This window comes from Anguilla anguilla, chromosome 14 (genome assembly GCF_013347855.1).
Source record: "Anguilla anguilla isolate fAngAng1 chromosome 14, fAngAng1.pri, whole genome shotgun sequence".
NCBI lineage: Eukaryota > Metazoa > Chordata > Actinopteri > Anguilliformes > Anguillidae > Anguilla > Anguilla anguilla.
The window spans coordinates 10,360,267-10,380,799 of record NC_049214.1 but is presented as its reverse complement, the minus strand read 5'-3'; the positions used below and the strand labels follow the sequence as shown (position 1 = coordinate 10,380,799).

At 37.8% G+C, this 20,533-nt stretch overlaps 1 protein-coding gene across 1 annotated transcript in view; it reads right to left on the bottom strand.

Moving 5' to 3' along the window:
- Positions 1–6,727: 6,727 nt before the first annotated feature.
- LOC118213044 (atrial natriuretic peptide receptor 2) overlaps positions 6,728–20,533 on the bottom strand; it is a 68,665-nt gene continuing 54,859 nt past the window's right edge. Inside the window, exons 16-22 of the mRNA XM_035391652.1 lie at positions 16,565–16,711; positions 15,255–15,378; positions 13,812–13,880; positions 13,263–13,437; positions 10,507–10,605; positions 7,791–7,882; positions 6,728–7,310 (exon numbers count right to left, since the gene is read on the bottom strand). Of these exons, the coding sequence (XP_035247543.1) occupies positions 7,248–7,310; positions 7,791–7,882; positions 10,507–10,605; positions 13,263–13,437; positions 13,812–13,880; positions 15,255–15,378; positions 16,565–16,711 (769 nt within the window). The 3' untranslated portion in view covers positions 6,728–7,247. The remainder of the gene's footprint in view (positions 7,311–7,790; positions 7,883–10,506; positions 10,606–13,262; positions 13,438–13,811; positions 13,881–15,254; positions 15,379–16,564; positions 16,712–20,533) is intronic.

The following is a 20,533-nucleotide window of genomic DNA, read 5'->3' as shown; positions in this document are numbered from 1 at the left end:
ATTGAGACGAGATTCTGAAGCATAGAAATATGGGCTTGCTGTACAAAGTTTCCACTTCATACGACACTAGTGTTTCACCCTGCAATTTTATAGTACATTGGCATACTTCACTTGCCGTCTGCAATTCTGCATTCCATTCACTGTGCAATACAGTGAATAAAATGTCATTTATTAGGATGTCAACATCTGACAGGTTGTTTTAGAAGTGAATTAAATAAACAAATTATGAATCCAGACCTGTGTGCAGATACATGTCTTGTATGTGCTGATATGTGCTGTATGTGTTTGTAGTATTTGTAATATCTGGGGAAAATACTGTCAAAGCTATACTGCAGAAGGCAGATCTGTTTGTTGCACACTGCACATAGTTTAAAGTTAAACATGTTCTCACTAGGGTGAACTAATTGTATTATTATTTTCTTTATGTATACAAAAAAGGCATTTAATTACTTGAAATACTAACTTGGTACTCAGACCATTGTGCAAGTATTTATTGAGTATTTATTGAATAAAAACATTTTCTTCTGAAAATAGCATACATTTAACTATTGCATTGGACTGTATTATTATTATTATTATTATTATTATTATGATGGTATTACAAGCTTGCACTTCCCAAACTTGAGCAATGAAAGCCATTTATTTCTTGAGTTTCATTGAAAATATATTGACTGAATATAACTTGCACAGAGACAGCCCTGTTGTTCACTGAAACCAATACAGTTGTCTGACTTCTGTAAAATACTTGTACTTATTGCTGAAAGAAATCAGCAACGTACAACACCCTCTAAAAAGATAACAATAAAAAATTCAATTAAAATGAAATGCCCGGTCTGCTTCAATAAAACTGTCAAGAATAACCTTAGATCAACTGTCGGAAATGTCTATAATTCAGACACTGTGCCTTTTGATTGAATTTTTTTCCAGGAAATGACGCTGACTTAAATGTCTAGATCGGACCACAAAATGTGCAGCATAAATCACTGAGTCATAGCAACCCACAGAAAGTACAGTGCACATGCTTCTATAATGCGCCTCAGCTTGGCAACGGCTGGGTTTCATGTTGCCAGTCTCGTCAGTTCCACCGCTGAAGTCTACATGCTGCCAGTCAAATGCCAATGATTTGGGGGGGGGGGGGGGGGGGGGGGGGATGGTTGTACTGTGACAGCAATGATACTCTAAAGGACGAATTGTGCTGATTGCACACATTATTTGTGTCAGAATGACTGGACTCAATATATAAAAATAATATTTCCTATTTTCCAGCAGAATTTATTTATTTTCTTTCCATTCCCGGAACGGAGAAAGAGAAAAGAAGACTATTTATATTTCTGCATGTGGGCGCATTCACTATGTTTATGCTCATCACGTTGTCATATGCCAGGAATGATACGTACTGTACCAGCAGCAAGCCGAGGGCTTCAGTTTCTGTTTACTTGCCTGAAATTGGACAAATTGTTCAGCCCAATTAATCCAAGTGACTGTGCCTTTCACTTTCTGGCCCAGAATGTTGAAGATCTTACCACCTTCCCCAGGATGTGGATGTAAACATTTGACCTATGTCTGACCCGGATCTATAGGACTGCATCACAACAGGGAACAGAGCTCTCACCTACTTATAAAGAAAATTTGTAAAACAAAATAAAGAAAAGAGCAAGTAGTCATATAAAAATAAAGCAAAATAAATCCAAAATGATGAATAGCAAAAGTATTATGTCAATACAATATTTTGTATTGCATTTCTGATTTTCATTACAGCTGTGGTCCACACCGAATTGCTATGTTTACATATTTGCTGATGGCTAATTTAAATTCAGCTTCTGTGATTTAACCATAGCAAATACTGATCTGCATGTAGGAACTGTGTAGAAAAGATCCAGTCATATGCTTGGTCACACAGCATATTGTTATCTCTTAAGACCCAGGGCATTGCTACCCTGTATATGTATGTGCTCTCTTCCTTTGAAGACACTTCCAGTAATTAACATTTTGCCATGGTTGCACTTAGGGTATCTTCGGAATGGATTAGCTCATTCCCATTTTTCAAAGCCTTGCTTGCTACCCACACAAATGCACAAACACATCAAAGGCAAGGCGACTCCTAGCAGCTCTAATTTCCAGCCCAGCAAGAACATGTTCACCAATCCGTCGGCTTTCACGAGCTGTGACAGAAAAGCATACCTGCTCTCCACAGCACTGACGGATGGGCTGGATGCAGCATACTGTTATCAGCACTTGTCTTTGAAGTACCGCATCTTCCTGCAGTACCACTGAGATGTGCTGAGATCTTCCCGCATTTCACAAAAGCCAATGGAAAGAGGCTGTTATCAAATCCCTGGCAATGTGGATTGTTACTACCTTTTGACCAATGTAATGCTGTAGTGCTGTAGTGCCGCCACTGCACTTATTTTATATATCATGGAAAGATTTTTGACAAGGAAAAGCACATGTAAATATAATTTTACGTATTTTATTTGTGATAACGGAAATGCATGGAACAGTGAGCAATATTCAGTTCAGTGTGGATGAGCATCTAGTGCACGTGAAATAAACAGTCCATTCCTTTTAAACTCCTTTCATTTTGAATGCTCAATTGTTTCAATTTATTCTAAAGAATATATAGAAATCATTAAAGCAGTGGAATTAGAAAATATCAGACACATCCGTTATGGCATATTTAAATAATATAGTGGTTACAGGAACAGCAACACTATCTTATACAGAGTCTACACCTATTTGGTCAGTTTTACATTTAATCTAACATTTAGCTCATGTGCACACACACGCATGCACACAAAGTTACTAATGCATCCAACAAGCCTAACAAGGTTGTTTGCATATCTTCCAAATTTTTTTGACATATTGTAATTCACACTCTTCATATTTTCCCCAATATTTCCTGCCAATATTCATATTAAATTCCATTTTCTCCGTTTTATTTACATTGAAAGGATAGACCAGTCTGTAAATCAAGGTAGATGACAAACCCCTAAAATGATAAAGTTTATCTCCTTCACCAATAGAGACACATTGACTCTGGCAGTATTTGTGGCCTTCCTTGGTCCCTCTGCCTAAGGAAAGCAAGTATCCACCGTGTAAACATGTTACATAAGACAGATAAGTACATAAATGGTTTTTTTCACATTTTTCATCTTGTTTTGCAGACTGCTGTTCTCACAGACAGTGGCTATGTCTGAGTTTAAATTGTGATAAATGACATAAAAGCTGTATTTTTTCATTTACCAGGCAAGGATGTGCTTGACTTTTGTTCCTGGATGAATCACAATGAGACCTTTGGATTATAAAAAAATAAAAAATAAAAAATAAAAAAAAACCCCACAGGAACCTTTTTAATGCAATGGCTCAGTGCTGAAATCTATTGATGTGCTGGTTTAATCCAACAGAGAAATCATACTACAGATTAATATACCTGTTCTGTCAATCAGAGTCAAACAGTTCTTGACAGCATTCTCTTATTCACCTTCAGATGGGAATAGTACAGGTTTACTATGGCAACAAGTACATTTAGACTAGATTAATGTAGTTTCAGAATTAGGCTAAATTAATTTTAATTACAGAATTAACTTCTCATGGGAAGAGAAAGGAAAAGAAATTGTCAAAAATAACTTAGGCTCAGGCCTTTTTGATTCTCTTCTTTCCAAACCATAAAATATATGTGTATTACTATTTAAAAATAAATCCAAAACCATCAATTAGGGAATTATAATTTAAAAAAACACAAAGAAAACACATTACTACTTTTAATTACTACCATGAATTACATTGAATTCCGCATTTGTATTCATGACTTGTAAGTTATATGCAAATATATCTCTAAATTAAAATATCTGTATATAAAGATGTTAGGACATTTGAATTGTTTTCTTCAGATATAAATTCAAATATATCTCCAGAACCATCGTCTTTCAATGTATAACAGGATGTTTAAACACTCCACAGAAGTTCACATATAAGGGATCACTGAAAAGGCCAATATAAAGCTGTTAGGACATTTGAATTGTTTCCTTACTGATAATTAAATACAAAAGTAAATTTACTTTTGGTAATGTTTACTTAAAAAGCTATTTAATCAGTAGTTTTCCAGATCATTTATTTTCTTGCGGGATATTTGAAGAGATGCATTACTGGCCTGCTGCCTCTGAAGCAGTAACCCCTTTTAACCTACCTGAATTACAGCAGATATGCTAATTAAGCCCCGCTCCTTCGAGTATCTCAGTCCCGCAGCTGGCCACTCCACCAGCCACTGCCGCGCTTGATAAATCCACATTCCGTCCAGTCCCTTCCCTCTGGAGGAAGATTCCAAGGGTGCCGTGGTGTCAATTGATTTTAGACGACTGAAATCTCCATTACATAAGACCTCCGCACGTCTTGCCCCCCGAAGGTTTATCACGAAATTGCTTTGGCAAGGAGATGACACAAGTAATAGGCTAACGACCCGCGCGGGGCTAGCGCCCGGGGGGCCCGTAAAGACTGCTGCGGACAGCGCACACGCGCTTCATATCCGGGCCGACCCTGCTCGTGAGGCAGGGTGCCGGGGCAGCTCTTCCGGGACTTGTGGCTATGCTCTGGTTGGAGGAGGAATGAAGATACAGCTCCTGAGGGTGCTTGGGTATGTGTGTTTAAGGAGAACTACTTCAGGGCTCTGTTCACAGTCACAGGCTCCCTATGGAACTAAATGTACTCATAACAAAACCAATAAATACCTTTGCATTCACTGCTGTGTACATGCACAGTCTATCATCCCCAAAAAATATAAAAAATAAACAGCAAATGACTGTGAAATTAGGAACTTTGCAACAAAAACATCATGAGAGTTTTAAAACTGCAATTTAAAAGAAGTTGCTTCATTCAGGCTGCAACTGAATTGTAGGCCAAGTTCACCCTGGTTGGAGACCCAGTGCACCTTTATGATGTGGAGCAAAGCACAGCCTTCGACAAGCAGTCCCGCTGAAGTGTGAAAAGATAACAGGTCCTCAGGCAGCCATCTCTGAGATTGAATTTAATGGTGGAGATCGGGTGTGCAAGGCTACACATATTTTTCACATGCCCATTTTCACAGAGCATGTCTCCCAGAGATAATTTTAGATAAGATATAAGAACCTATATATAAAACTAGTAAAATTACAGTAGTTAAGCAGAAGAAAAATACCATTTAGTTATGTTATACCGTAGATTGGAACATACACTATGAGACAATGTCGCAGTGGATTTTTCAAATCTAATTACTGTAGCAGTGGAGAACCAGAGGAGGTGGGCGATGGTAATTAAGAAGTGTCACACAGAAGGGCAACTGCTTTCCCACAGAGAAGAGAAGACACGCATGCCAGCTTTCATTGAGAACTCACTAATGGAAGCCGAGCGGCCAGTGGTGTCATCATAATTATGTACCGGCGAGTCAGTGACAGTGATGCGCGCTCCCTCATTTAATGTGATGGTGTTCCCGAACACATTCCCCACCACTGATCACAGCAACCACCCCACATCAAACATTCTCCACGCTCAGATCAGAGCACTAAGCCCAGACATCCGTCCATTTTCAGTCACTGCATCTGGTCAAAGATCACCGCATAGGGTATCGGGTGCAAGGCAGGACTGTGCTTTGATGGTACAGTATCTTTTGGCAGGCAGAGTACACGCGCACACACACACACACACACACACTTTAATCATGCTCCCCCAACAGATACGAACACTCTCCCTCCAGAAAAATAGCAACAATGAAACACAAAAATGCAGATATTCCTAATTTCCAGAATAATTTAAACATAGACACCTTCAAAGTTTGTCAACAGTAAACAGTAATGACATAACCAAACCAAATGATGCATACGGTAGAGGATATCACAAAATGGGTCCCTGCTTAGTGGCCAGAAATATACATATGTCTGTTTTAGGAACCTAGCATATACACATATACAGCCATAAACACAACTGCCTGACATTTTCTGTATTTGAAAAAAAAGATGTTGCATGACTGAACTCCCACCCTGTCACACTGGTTTTCATTCTAACCAAGTACTTTTTGATGACATAGCCCCTGAAAGGGTCAATAGGCTGAATCAGTATTTGATTAAAATGTTGATTATTTTGTATACGTATAGGCCTACATATACAATGCATTGTATTCATTATATAGGTTTAGTGTATTTTTTAACATTTACCCCTTTAAAAACACGAACAAAACCATCTTTTATAACCTAGTGTTTCCATATGCTGTATACAATAACCATTTCTTTGAAGGTCAACATAACAGACATAACCACATCTATTACTCTTAAATAGTGTTGTGGAAATGTATGAAAAAAACACCTTCCCTCAGCAGAATTGCTAACAAGAGTTATATTTATGGAACACAGGCTGAGGCAATGTGGCCCAGATATTAGCAATGCCCCCTCCTGGAGGCAATTAAATGGTTATAATGTCAACCTACTTAATCACACATTTTATCTGATATTGCCCTTAAAAACATTTTTGCTAATTTACCTTATTAAAAACATCAGACATCACTCAGTCAGAAAAAAGTGTAACACTGGACCTCAAATGCACTACCTCCTGCCCGACACCCACCCACACACACACACACACACACACACGCATGCATCCACGCACACAGGCACACACACACACACACACACACACATACACACATACACTGGATAATTGATAAAGCGATGATAAAACCTGAAGTGATTACAGTAACAAGAAATAACATATGTACATTTTATTCAATTTATTGAGCAAAATATTTAGCAATATCTTGGATATACATATATACATGTATGCTCCTGCATTATACCACAACCAACATGGGACTTCACATTGACCCCGGTGCCCGCAATGTGCTCCCATCATGGGTGCCAAAGATTACTTCCATTAAATTGTGCCCCCTTCCGCTATTTATGCCACATGGAAATACTATTCATAAATCATTGATTCCAAACACCTTATACAAATCGTAATATAGAAAGCACAAAAAATTAGAATTTATCATTGAAAAGTACTCACTTCCAAGACAGAAAGTTCTTCATAAGTTCTTCATAAAAACGTCTTGAAAAACTACCTGAAATTACCTTTCTTTCTTCAAAGGTATTGTAAATATCTAGTTGTTCCATTTGGGAAGGAAAACACCTTCAAGACTTATTTTAGAACAAATAAAAGCAATGACCTGTGCCACTGTCACCTTCTTGGTTTCTTCAACCATACGGTAGGCACATATCATATCGTCCTCAGATTACATAGACATCGGTCTTCTCCCCCAGGAGCCAATATGTCCTCATTTTGCCTTTGCCCTGCGGGAAAATAAAAAATTAAATAAAATGTAATCAATAAATATGTCAAGAGGCACTGGGGTTATTGATCGGCCAGAGTAATCAACCATAAATACTTGAGAGCTGCACTTCCTTAAAAGGTCACAGTGGCATTCACTAATGATGTAGTAGTGACCCTTAAACTCAAGGGATGCTATGCTATTTTGTATACGGAAAATATAAATGGGGTCATAAAAATAGCGCATAAATATTTATGCATATTTCAGTATAATTTGAGTAAAAATCCCTCAAGTCAAACTGAAAACATTTGAGGATATAATAACAAAAAATAACTAATTGTCAAACATTTAAATCGTATGCCAATGCTATTACATAATTAAATAATGATTGTAAGCCTTGCAATCAGAGCTATTCAAATTTGCTGCTAAAGTATTTTTTATGATATGTATCGTAGTACTGTGCACTGCCTAAATTAACACCCTCCCTGCAATTCCTCCTCACCTTCATTTCTACGTCCCCTCGTAGCTGGAGATCGAAGTAACCAAACTCATCTAGCACTTCTTTGGTAGCTGAAGAAAGGTGTATCCTCAAGGCTGCAGAAAGCATCAATTTGGGAAAAGACAATCAGTATAAGTGCAATGTCTTGAATGCACATGAATAAAACATGGACTGAACACCATGCTATTTCGATGGGGCAGGACCCAGCACATCACGTTGACTTGACATTCACAGTCAGTGTGCATGACTCACAGTGCAATAAAGGACCTCTCATTCTACAGACAGTACAACATGTAGCCATCAAGCTATTACTAGAGACACTGCATCAGTAGCTACTGGCCACCGGAACTATATACTTTACGTTGAATGTTTTGTCCCTGCATTGATTCTAGTGAAGGTAGGTGCTCATGAATACTAATCAGCAGTCAGGCTTTTACATGTTACTGTACGTGACTGCAGAATCGCTGAAACAGTCAATCATTCAGACCCAAAATCCATTCCAGGCTTGTCTGCTCATAAATATTCATAACAAATTACCATCACCGTTAACCTATACCATGTAGGTACCTAGAGTGTTCCTAGTTACCATTTAACAGAAGAGAGACTATATTTATATTATATATTTTCTTTTAGTTCCCAGTCTGGATTATGCGTTATTTTAGTCCCTAGTCAGGAATCCCAGTCACAGTTTTTAAAAATCAAATGTTAGCCCAAATTATTTGTCTTTCTTTCCCTTTCAGTTTGGAAAGCCCAATCATATTTTTAAGGTCTGCATGTTCACCTCCATGAATTTGGGAGAGCGCAGACTGGCATGCACACGCTCCAAAACACCCAGCCAAACCAAAGTTTCTTTCTTCACTCTCACACAGTGAACTTGTTGGGCAGCTGGTGCAGGCAGTTGGCGGGCGGGTGATCGACCAGAGAAGTTGCTCTTGCCTGATGAGAAGGGGATCCCCTGCTAGCCAAACTCTCCGTCCATGGGCAAAGCTAACACATTTGTAATTATGTTTTTCCCAGTAGGACTCCTGACCACAGTTGGCACAGGTGTGGTTTGGGTTTGAATTTGAAATCTGGGAACCCAATTACTGCTCCATGTACAAGTAAAGGTGATAATATTTTGGGCTGCACAAAATGCATATTTTGGGCAGTGCAGGGGGCAGAGAAAATTTATTCTCCATTTGTGCTCTATTGTATCTTCGGTCTTGCTAGTGACTGACAGTCTTGGACACAACTTCCAACATCTCTCAGAAATGGCCACTACACTGAGACAAATCCTGAAAAAACTTTTAAAAAATACAATAAGCTGTCTTTGCTTTTGGGGATTCTTTTTCTGTGAGCTGATTATGGGTGTATCTTAAAAAGGAATATCCAAGTTGAAAAGAGATGCAATTGTTCACAGAACACAATAGACTCTTCCGTAAGTCTTCCTTCTCCTAATGCTCCTAACTTTTGTCTACACTTTTTGTAATGCATTGCCCAAAAGAGAAAAATACAAAACCAGGATGATTTTGTTCCTGTGATGACTGTGGTCTGGTCACAGTGCACCTTCAACCCACTGATGGGTAGAAAGCTTATTCCTCAGAATATCTTTTTTCTATTTTTATTTTTTTTGGCAGAGGCACATCCCATGTTCTCCACTGCTTGGATTGTTCCGCATGACTTCACACACTTCTGATGAAGTTACTGGCCTTGATTGTTTTTTCCCCCAGCACAGATACAAACACCATCTATTGTGTGTTGAGCCTGCCTGTTATTACGGAATTGGCTGCACCAAGATGTCAGCCACAATGTTGAAGTAGATGCATTTTCTCCACGTTTTTTCCCCCACAGCCACTACAATTTGTCTGTGACCATCCAACTGTACAAATAGTTCTTTATTATTATTCTCCAAATGCGAACAATCTTCGACAGAGCATAAAACAACTGGTTTGTCAGTCCAGCCATCTCCCCTGACCATTTTAAGGAAGAGATAGCTTTTACTCATACATTTTTCACCCCAGCGTGGAGTTTCTCCTCTGGTCCATGAGTGGCATTTTGAACATCCTGATTGCTTGTCTGGTGGAGTCCAATCTAAGCGAAGACCAGTGGCCATCACCAAAGCCAGTGTGATTTTTCAGACCTCCAAGCATGGCAGTAGCGATTGTAGCCATTAGTAGGTTCAAATTACCACTCCAAACATCTGTTTTCCCAAACATTACTTCCTTGGCAAAACAATAGTACACTGGAAAGGTATGGAAGGTCAAGGATAAAAAAGACAAGCTGGCTTTTGTGGTTCTAACATAATTCCTCAGTTTACTCAACCATTCATGGAAGTTTCAAACAATGCATCCTGTGTTCAATGAAACCCAGATAAAGTAGGGAATTGGTAAAAGGGAACAGCAGTACAGGATGAGAGGTTGCTCAGCGAGAATAAATCTTTCAGCATTAAGGTTTATAAATCAACGTGGAAACCTTTTTAACACTGTAACTGGCATGACTGTACATAAAAAAAATGCTGGCCTCTTGGTATTAACAGCCTAAAGACACAGCGAGCAGACGTTCACATTACACAACACAGCATCTACAAATATGTGCTGAGGTCAGTAAGTCGGTAAGTCCAGAATAGTCAGTTCATAGCATCTATTCCCTATTTCACAGATGTGGCATGGCATCACTTCCATGTATGCTATCAAAAAGCATCTGCAGCCTGCAAGAAGTGAAAGATTAACCTCAGGCTCACCTTCTCCATTCGACTCCATCCGAGACGCTGTATTGACGGTATCTCCGAATAAGCAGTATCTTGGCATTTTCAAACCAACGACCCCAGCGCAGACTGGCCCTGCATGAAAGGTAGGCCATTGATTAGTGCAATCCAGCTTTAACTGATACCCGCAAAAAAGGGATTTGCTTCAGCTGTTCAATAGAGTTCGGTCAATATTGTCTTTAAATAACTTCCATTTCTTTATTCTCAGAATCCAAGTCACATTACCCAAGTCTAGACATATAGTTAATATTCTTGTTCTGTTTGTTCTTCTCAATCAGCTATTACCAATTTTAATGAGTGCATATAAAAGAGGGGAAAATGTCTGTATTGTAGCCGATGGGTCACAAAGTTTTATAAAATTATTTCAAAATACCAACGGAAAGTACCAGGTAATATTATATACAACATTTAAAAAGTACAATACAGCAAAAATATGTTGATCAGTACAAAAATCCAGCACATCAAATCAGCCTGTTTAACCCCTTCTTGAGTATTTTAGCTGCATTTTTTTATTTTAGTTTTTTTGCTGTATTTATTCAAATATTTTTATTCTAAAACTAGTTCCTGAAAACTAATTCACTTCACTTGGTACAGCTTTTTAATTTGTTACATACAGTATCTGAAATGCCCTGAGCTAGTTAGCTAGTTGATTGATAAAAATCATGTTTAGGACCCTGATTTGCTGTGTTCATTGAAAGCACATATCCCAGAGTGTGACTGTGTTCCCAGCCTGGATATATAATCATCTCCCAGTTTTATTGACTAATATAGCAGTTCCTCTACACCTCATATAATGTGTAATGATTTTATGGATCAAAATGGTTGTGGTATACCACCCAAGTTAGAGCTGCACATTGGCAGTGGGCGAACTTACTTATTCCACAGATTCTGGAATAATGTTCTGAAAAAGGTCTGCACTCCGTCTATCCTCTCTTTTACTAAGTACAGAGGGTTATTTTTGGTGACACAAGTTTCCAGAGCAAGTTAACACCATGTGCATATCTGTGAATAGCCAGCACCAAGCACATGAATATTCATATCATGAATCTAATTGGTACTGTAACAGTAGAGAGACAGAACTTTCAGTCTTAAGAAAATGGAGTATCTGGTTGGTCTTCAGAAACTAATCATTCCTTCACAGTGAAGCACCTTGAGGTCCTTGGAAGGGATAGAATACATTATATAAGAACAATGTTAATCAGCACTGAAGAGATAATAATGGTATAATAATGATGGGATGGAAATAATGGTCATTAAGGAGATAATGTGAATGAGTAAAGTAATGATGCAGCTGATATGACTTGATGATGCCGATTAGGGCTGTCAATGATGATGATAACTGTGATTATGGAGCACTGATGAATGACAACATGAAGAGAGGTCTACTTATAGTTGGAGTTGCATATGAAAGCAGGGAATAGTGTTCAAAAGCTGAAGGGACATTAGAAGCTATCTGACACCATCTCACACTGACAACACTGCAAACTGCAGCCTGCAGAATATTTTTATTAAAATATTAGCATTAAGCATCACCTACATTGATTTAACTTAAAAACGCCAGTTCACTTTTTCCCACTGAATTATCCCATGGTGGAATTATAAAATCAAAATGGACGTTTTCCATATACATTCTTTTAACATATACAGTACCAAGTACTTGCAAGTATGATTGAGCATTCCACGCCATGGCCTTTAAGCCCAGCCTGACTCCCTCAGTCAGACACTGATGTTGTAAGCTGGTCGTAACAATAATTTGAGAAAATAGGATGGTTTCATTTCTTGCAAAAAATTCTATTTCTCGGGACTTGAAAGACACCAAGAGTCAAGCAGACCTAAAAAAAGGCTCTTTTGATCAAGTTAGTTTGAAGTATTGACATGGTGACAGTAATTGGTAAAAAAAGAACTATGAATTAAATGAAAACCTAGCCTTGTTCATTCACTAAGATTTTTCTTCATTTAAAACAGTGTTAGCCTCATCTCCATTTCACTGACAGCTTGTGTCTCTCTAGGTTATCTTTTCATACTCTTTTCTTTCAATCTTTTTAGCATTTAAGTTGACCTATCTACATTACTTCTCTTCAGTGATCACTAGAAATGAAATTATTTTAGGATTTAAGGTAATCTCCAAAAAGATGGTCACCCTGCCAGCAAATGGCTGGAGAAACAGAGAAGCAGCAGCATAATTTGATTTGAAGGGTAATTTATTAATGATGAATAAAAGTACTATGCACTGTGATATTTGCAAATGTCATTCTGTAAACAAAGCATTGAGTTGCTAGACCTTCACTGGACCTTCACTAGAACTTTCTCATCAAAAGACAATCTGAATTATTATTGGAATCTGTATAAAAAATGATGTGAAGGAGCGCGTGAAGATGCTTATATTCTGATGTGTTACTTCCATCACAGTAAGTAAACATTCCAGATCTGTGCCTTGACTTCAATTTCTGAGTTTTGATTGAGAAGCATTGCAGAACAGCAAACTTCCAGATAACAGATATCAAAAATACTGATGTAACCCAAGTCATTATTTTGTCCTATTCAAGAATACACAATGATGAGAAAAGGCACAAAAATCAACATTCCCAAAGCTATTCAAGATTTTCAACCTTGCAACTAATTTTGAACCAATTAAAATAATAATTACTACAGATTTCATATAAATACTTCATAGAAGAAAAGCAGACATTTTGAAACATTTTGGTATATAATAAAAAAAGTAAAAATTGCACCTGTGTGGATGCCTATCCGTAGCCGTAGCTGGTCATTGGGTCTGTGCCGGATCTTGAAGGTTTTCACCTGTTCCAGTAAGGCTAACGACATCCCCGCAATCTCTCGTGCATGCAGTTTACCATTGCGGACTGGGAGTCCAGACACAACCATGTACGCATCTCCAATCGTTTCCACCTTTCGTGTAAAAAAAACAAATAAACAAAATGAACGCGAGTAAGCGGCCTCTTATTTCCACTCTGCAGTCCTCCAGCTGTGCAGCCATTTCCTTTGGAGGAGTGTGCTTCATGCGCAGCTTGTGCAGGCAGATTACAGGACCTGCACAAGGAGGACTCAGCCCTCCTTTCCTGGGAAATACTACTGCAGATTATGTGTCATTCCACAGGATGCCCAGCTGCTGTTGGCACTGGCTTTTGTATGGGCAGGATTCGACGCCAGGTCATGGGGCACATCACTGCACTAAGAACCAGTGCCAAAAGGATGAAGCGCCCCACAGTAGCACATTTACAAACTTGTATAGATGATATTTTACTGGTATGGCTGTTCCTTACCTTATACACATCAAAGTTGTCAATAATGGCATCAAAGCAGGTGTACAGATCGTTGAGTAATGTCACAACCTAAAGAAGGAAAGGAAAATGCATTAACAAAACAAATGACAAAAAAAGGACAAATACAGTCAGGTAGCATACAGAGTAAGAATGCTTCACTGATGTCACCCCATGTGGCAACAGATACATAATAAAAGGAAAAAATTAAATAGGACATAAAGATTTTAAAACAGCACCACATTATCTACAGTACACTGAAAAGAATGAACTACTTTTGCTCATTTCAAGCCAGTCTTTTTAGCCTGAATACGTGTGTCCTGAAGATAAAGACAAATTTCAGCAGGGAAAATTCAAGGGAAAACTCCTCAAATCTGACTTTTTTAATGGAAGCATTCTCAGTGACTGCCAGTTTGAAGTGATATGGCTCTATATGAACTGCCTGCAGTATCTCCAAATGAAAGCCTTCTCTCTTTGTTGTCCCTGTTGGATATACGCCTGGGAAACAGCTTAGAGAGAAATGCATGTCCCAGTGAAAATAAATGATAAGGAGACAAAAACACAAGAGGTCGCAAAGAAACATAACTCCAACCATGATGCATTAATCACTGTTAAAAAAATATATTTTTAAAGACGAACTTTTCTTAAATGTCACTGTCAATCTCTCAGAATCCATCCTTAAGTGGTTGCTATGGAAATGCACTGTTGCTATGATGTGCAGTGGGGGGAAGTGAGCTTGACAATGACTGGGAAATATCAGGCTAGAAAACCCGCATCCTTTATATATTCCTTTATAGCTTACTAGCTTATGCTCTGTTCTCCCTTTACTGAGGCAGCAAAAGAAATGCTCTAAAATGTACTGTTACGGTGTAGCAATTACTGAAAGATATTCTTTGATAGCTGCACAGAAAAACGTCAATTTTCCAATTCAGTCTTCAGACTGAAATTCCCTCAGCACAGTTATGAGCCTGAATTTTGAAAAAGGGCTGGGACAGCTACTGGGTTGTAGGCTTAATGCACAGTGGCAGAACTGGCCTATAGTTGAGAATAACAACCATGCAGACCATAGTCTAAAGTCATCATTTAACACAAAGTGTAACCTTGAACAAGAACACTGGAAAAACAATATTTAGAGGTCTTCCAAATCTAAATGTTGGGATGCACAGGTCTCAATGTCAAAACGTTATATTATGCAATATTTTCCAGCAGGTTATTTCATAATGATATACTTTGAGCCATTGGAAAAACAATACAAACATCATTGAAATTATTCATTTATTTCACTGGATTGGCAAAAAAAAACAAAAAAAAACTTCCATAATGAATAAAATATTGCATTACATCGTTTGATTTAACACGCAATGCTAGTAGGCACCACGTATGTGTAGCATTGTTGCTGCTGCTGATAAGAAGTGAAGGTGGGTGTTCGTCTGGGCTGTGCAGTACCTGCAGTGGTGTGCTTTCCGCTGACATTGATGTGAAGCCGACGATGTCACTGAAATAGATGGTTACGCTGTCAAACGCTTCTGCCTGGACAGTTTCCCCTCGTTTCAGCTGTTCTGCCACTGAACTGCAGGAACAGATTTGCAAGAGGGGGTGAAGAGTGTGGCCAGAGAGTGATTATAGTGTCTGAGATAATAGACATTATACATTTGTACCACATGAATATGACACAGGATGCTTATCCTGTAAATTAACATCAAAATTTGTCAGAAGACATTTGTATTGTAAAAGAAGCCATTAATATTAATCCCTTGTCCCTTATCTTTTTTGAATTCTTTTTTATATTTTCTACATATTATGAATATATGTTTTTTAAAACTAAATTCCTGAAAGTTTCAGATGAATATGTACACTAAGTATACATTTTTGGACAAATTTGCAGAAATGCTGTATACATTTATAATTGACATAAAGGCCTGTGGTAATTGTGATAATATATCAATATTGTCTTCCATGTATATTGTCTGAACAGTGCTTTGAAAGCATAAAGGTAAATTTCTTCTGTCACCATTACATTTATTTAGGTTGAATATTACGTATCTGAGGTATTCAGTTCAACAAGTCCTTTCTCACAGCAGTCCTTTATGAGAAACCTGTGATCCTCTTTAAAAGTAAAACAGGCTTTCACAGAAAAGAGTATGGTGAAAACATTTTGAAAGGAAATGTGAAAATCAATCCACAGGATCACAGTAGGCAGACAAAAAAACTTAAATAGACGGAGATAATGCCTTGTCTCTCCCAATGGTATCTGCAGGCTTATAGTGCTTTTCCTTTGCGTGTTTGCTAACTACACCCCTGGCCTGTCACTTTCCCCTCGTTGCTTTTCGTCTGCAGATAAAAGGTATCTCTGCTCTGTGGCTGATAGATTTAAAAAAAAACTGGACATACAGGCCCTTGAACTGCCATTTTACTGACTCCATCACAATTACGTTTCCCACTTGTACAGCAATACCAGGAAATTGTATTCCCGTCTTATTTTACATACTAAACCCACAGCAAACGACACAATAGAACAGGGTTACAATTTTTTCTCACATTTTGATTGAATGCATTCAAAGTCCATAAAATATTTATGAGCTCAAATGAATCGAGTTAGGCATTACATAATCTCATATCTTTACAGCTGCTGTATAGCATTGATAAATCCATTTTTATTATCACCGTCATATATGGATCTATATATCATTTGTTGATATAGATGATTTTAATTAAACATATTGCTTTGTAATTTGGCAGGAAATAATGTTCCTTACTGAGGCAAGATTTGGTAAAGTAGATTTTCTGCTTTCCTCTTCTCCTCCAGGTAAGCTTGTGTTCGTTCCTCTACCAGGTTCTCCAAGTTATTGGCATACTGTTCCATCCTGGAGAGCAGGTTATTGAGAATACTCGTGCTCCCCTCTCTGAAATAAAAGAAATATTTTTTTTATTTTTATTATTGTTATTTTTATGCATTCACAAGTTATCAGGTTTTTACAGTCTGCTAGAAGGATGCTAGCCAAGATTATATTCAGGCCCGGACTCAACCAGCATTTACCGTTAACTTTGTCTTTCAAATAAATGTTAATTTGTTAATTTTGCTAATTTTTGAACTCTTCAAACTGTCTGGGCCTCAGCTAAACTAAAATAGCTGCAGGATTTAGCTGAGGAGGCACCACAAGGAAGAAAATGTAATTACAGCAATACTTTTTAAAAACTATCAAGTGGAACACTGGTTGAGTCACTAAACTATAGAATATTATGTTGTTATAAAGCATGGTGAATCTGTCAGGGCTTACTGATGACACTCCCACTTGTATACGCAAAGCACTGCGGGTTATCTGCTATGTGAAAACAAGACCATTGGCCACTTTGGTTTTAAAAAAAAATGTGTTTCATTACTACCACACTGTCAGTGGCTCCATATCGTGGTCACTGCTAATTAAATAACTACTAGGAGATAGGCAACCAAATGAAACATCACCATGTCTAGTTTCTACATTTCTCCATTCATTTGACAAATACAGAAGCATACAGTCACGCACGCTTTCAAACCAGTGAGAGGATATGATAGAGAGGAAGGTTGCAGTTTGCCACATATTATGATTCATATTAAATTTCTGAGTTGTATAAGAGTATAAACTTTAACAATGATAACAGGCAACATCCAAGCCTTTCATTCTGCCAAAAAAACAAGAGCAGAATTCAGCCATTTGTACCCTGGGTTTAGCTCTAGCATCAACAGTCATTTCCAGCATCTAATGAGCTGTTAATAGAGCTGTAAATTATGCTTTAGTCTGTAAAGTACTATATTATGCACTCTTGGTTGAATGATTGATAGGCTGACTGGCAGGTAAAATCACATTATCACATCTGGTTATAAATAGTCTTAAAGACCGAGAGTGGTGACATCTGGGCCTGTATTCATAGCATGTCTCAGAGCAATGATATATGTTCAATATAGGCTTTTTGCAGATCATAGATAAGGTTAGGATGTGGATGTGCAGGGAATCTGGTCCTTGATCAGCACTAACACTGTGAATACGGGCAGTAGGGCGATGGTAAATGGCTAAAAATGAATGAATGATAATTATCCAATATTACACTGAGTTAATTAAAACTGCGGAACTATATAAATGCGTGTTCTCAATTACCGTAGCTAATTATAGGATTCCATGGTACAAAGGTCCATATACACAGGGTCCCCCAGAATCAAGATGGGGAATCCCTGCACTAGAATACATTGAAAACAGTATGAAGCCTGAACTAGCACAACCGTATACCCTCAGATCAGATAGCCCACATTCACCACAAAGCTCTGCTTCAAATGTTTTGTTTAGCATGAGTTCACCCATCAAAACAAAACTGAATTTAAGCAACAGAACACCCACCAGACCTACAAAATTGAATTAATACTCTATTAATACTCTATGTACAGACTTAGAGATCTGTTGTAGTGCTCTTAAGTCTGAAAGGTATCAATCAAATTGTTACTTGCTACTACAAACAATTGAGATGGCAGGTGATAAACCAACTTTGTTTTAGCCTGCATAACCAACAGATCCAGTATCCTGGCTTCAACAATGTGGCTTTCGTCTATTTTATTCAGACAATCTCTGAGTGTCAGTTTGTCATGTGACCTCTCTATAACAGCTGTCTTCTTATAAACAAGAACAAAGCTAGCACTAGTACTGGATATTCACACCCTCTACCTGTAAAAGGTTGTTAGACAGTCAGTTAGGTACACTACCATTGAAATGGCTGCATACTCCAGTCACTTCTAAAAAGGGATGTATTGTCTAGTGTACTGTATGTATGCATGTACTGTACACACACAGACTTAAGATAACCAATAAGCAGATAACTGAACAACCAAAAAATCTGTCAAAGCTCTGTTGTTTAAAGTTGCAATACTAGGCCATGTTATACTTTCAATAGTTCAGCCAGAAACAGTTTTACCGCTGTTTCTGATCTTAATTTTTGGTGAAGTCTGGAGTCTGTCTGACCCTGTTTACTTCACGCAGGTTTACCTACCTCTAATGGCCAGCTGTTCTTTATCAGTATGTTATGGTATACTGTGAGTGTCCTGTACTAGTGCACTTCCTGCAAGCTTAGTGGTCTTTCTTCAACCTGATCCTTCTAATCTGTCCTTTCTTAGATGATCTGAGTTCACATAGAGCTCTGAACACCCCCATAGAGAGTCCTTGAATTGCAGATTACCATCTTTCTTCTCATTCATCATGACTGAAAAACATCACTGACACATCTTCCACTACCACTGCAACATAATTTACTTTTATATTGATTTGTTTGCCAGTGACAATAAAAAGCTAATTCTTTATCCTGTTGAGTCTTGCTGAGCAGCTTGCTAAGTCTTTATCTTGCATAAACAAAAAAAAGAAAAAAAGATGCCAAGACTGCTTTCAAATGAAAGAACAAATTTGACATATTTGCTTACAATATTAAATGAAAACACTCCTCTTAATGAGCCATGAATTGGAACAAAACACTTGAAGACAATCCCTTGCAATCTCCAAAGCCAGAAGACTTGTTATTGAAGAAGTGTTTTTTAAAGAGAAAGTCTAGTCTAAACAAGTTTTATTTAAAGTTAAAGTCTGGAAAATAAAGACTACAGCCAAGAAATCCTGAAATCTATAAATCCTGGAACAATGGACTTCCAAGCCTAAATCTAATACAGTTGGACAGGTGCATGTATGGGAGTACTGTTTCAATGTGTGCACTAACCTAGAGCTACAAAAAAACTGTAAAATACATGTAATAAAATAATGCACAATTCTGTGTGTGCAATATTATTACATATTTTTACCTTTTTGTATATGTTAACATAATTTCCAGTTTGCGTTCTAAAAGGGACATTTCACAAAGAGGGCCCCATCACTCTCCCAGTGAACCCAGATTCATGGCAATCAGCACTTGGGTGAGGCACCTTGTCATGTATGAATATTGACATCAGTATTCATGAGTCCTATGCTCCTGGATTATTATCCAGATTGTTTTCCGTGGGAGATATGGCCAGCAGAATGACTTTAGCATCCTTTGACATTGAGACTTTGCATCGATCAGCGTCATGGATTAATCGCACCACTCAGCAAGACGCAATCAGCGCAGGAGAGCTAGTGTTACTGCTGTGCTCTACAGAGTCACATGCAGTCAGTGTTTTTATCATCTAAATAATGCAAGCCATTTTCTTTCTTAGCAGCACTCAGCACTGACTCTCATCAATCAACGGTGAAAAGAATCAGATGCTGTTTACCATGCTCATCCTTTTTAAATATTTCATTCTGTTTACAGGTCATCCGTTTTGCAAGGCAAATCTTAGCATAAAGGTAAACCTGTGAAAAGCTGTGACTCAGCCCTCTAAAATATTAATACTCCCAAGTTATATAAATAATGCTTTAATAATAATTTTTTATCTGTATATGAGAAACTCAAGTTGTTTTATGGTTAAAATAGCACATGTACAAAAACTATACATATTAAGAAAATGCAATGAAATAGGAAATGCAGTATTTTTATTTGACAACCAAATCATATTTTAAAATAGGGACATTATGTTTTCACAGTTTCAATTACTGCTTCAGTGCTCCAACGAATGGCACACTTCCAATGTTATGATGAAAGGATTCTCATAGAAAAAATCTTTGGTATTTATATGTATATCTTTTTCATTTGAAGTTCATGGTAAACCTAATGTTTTATACACAGTGAATATTGAATTTCCTCTT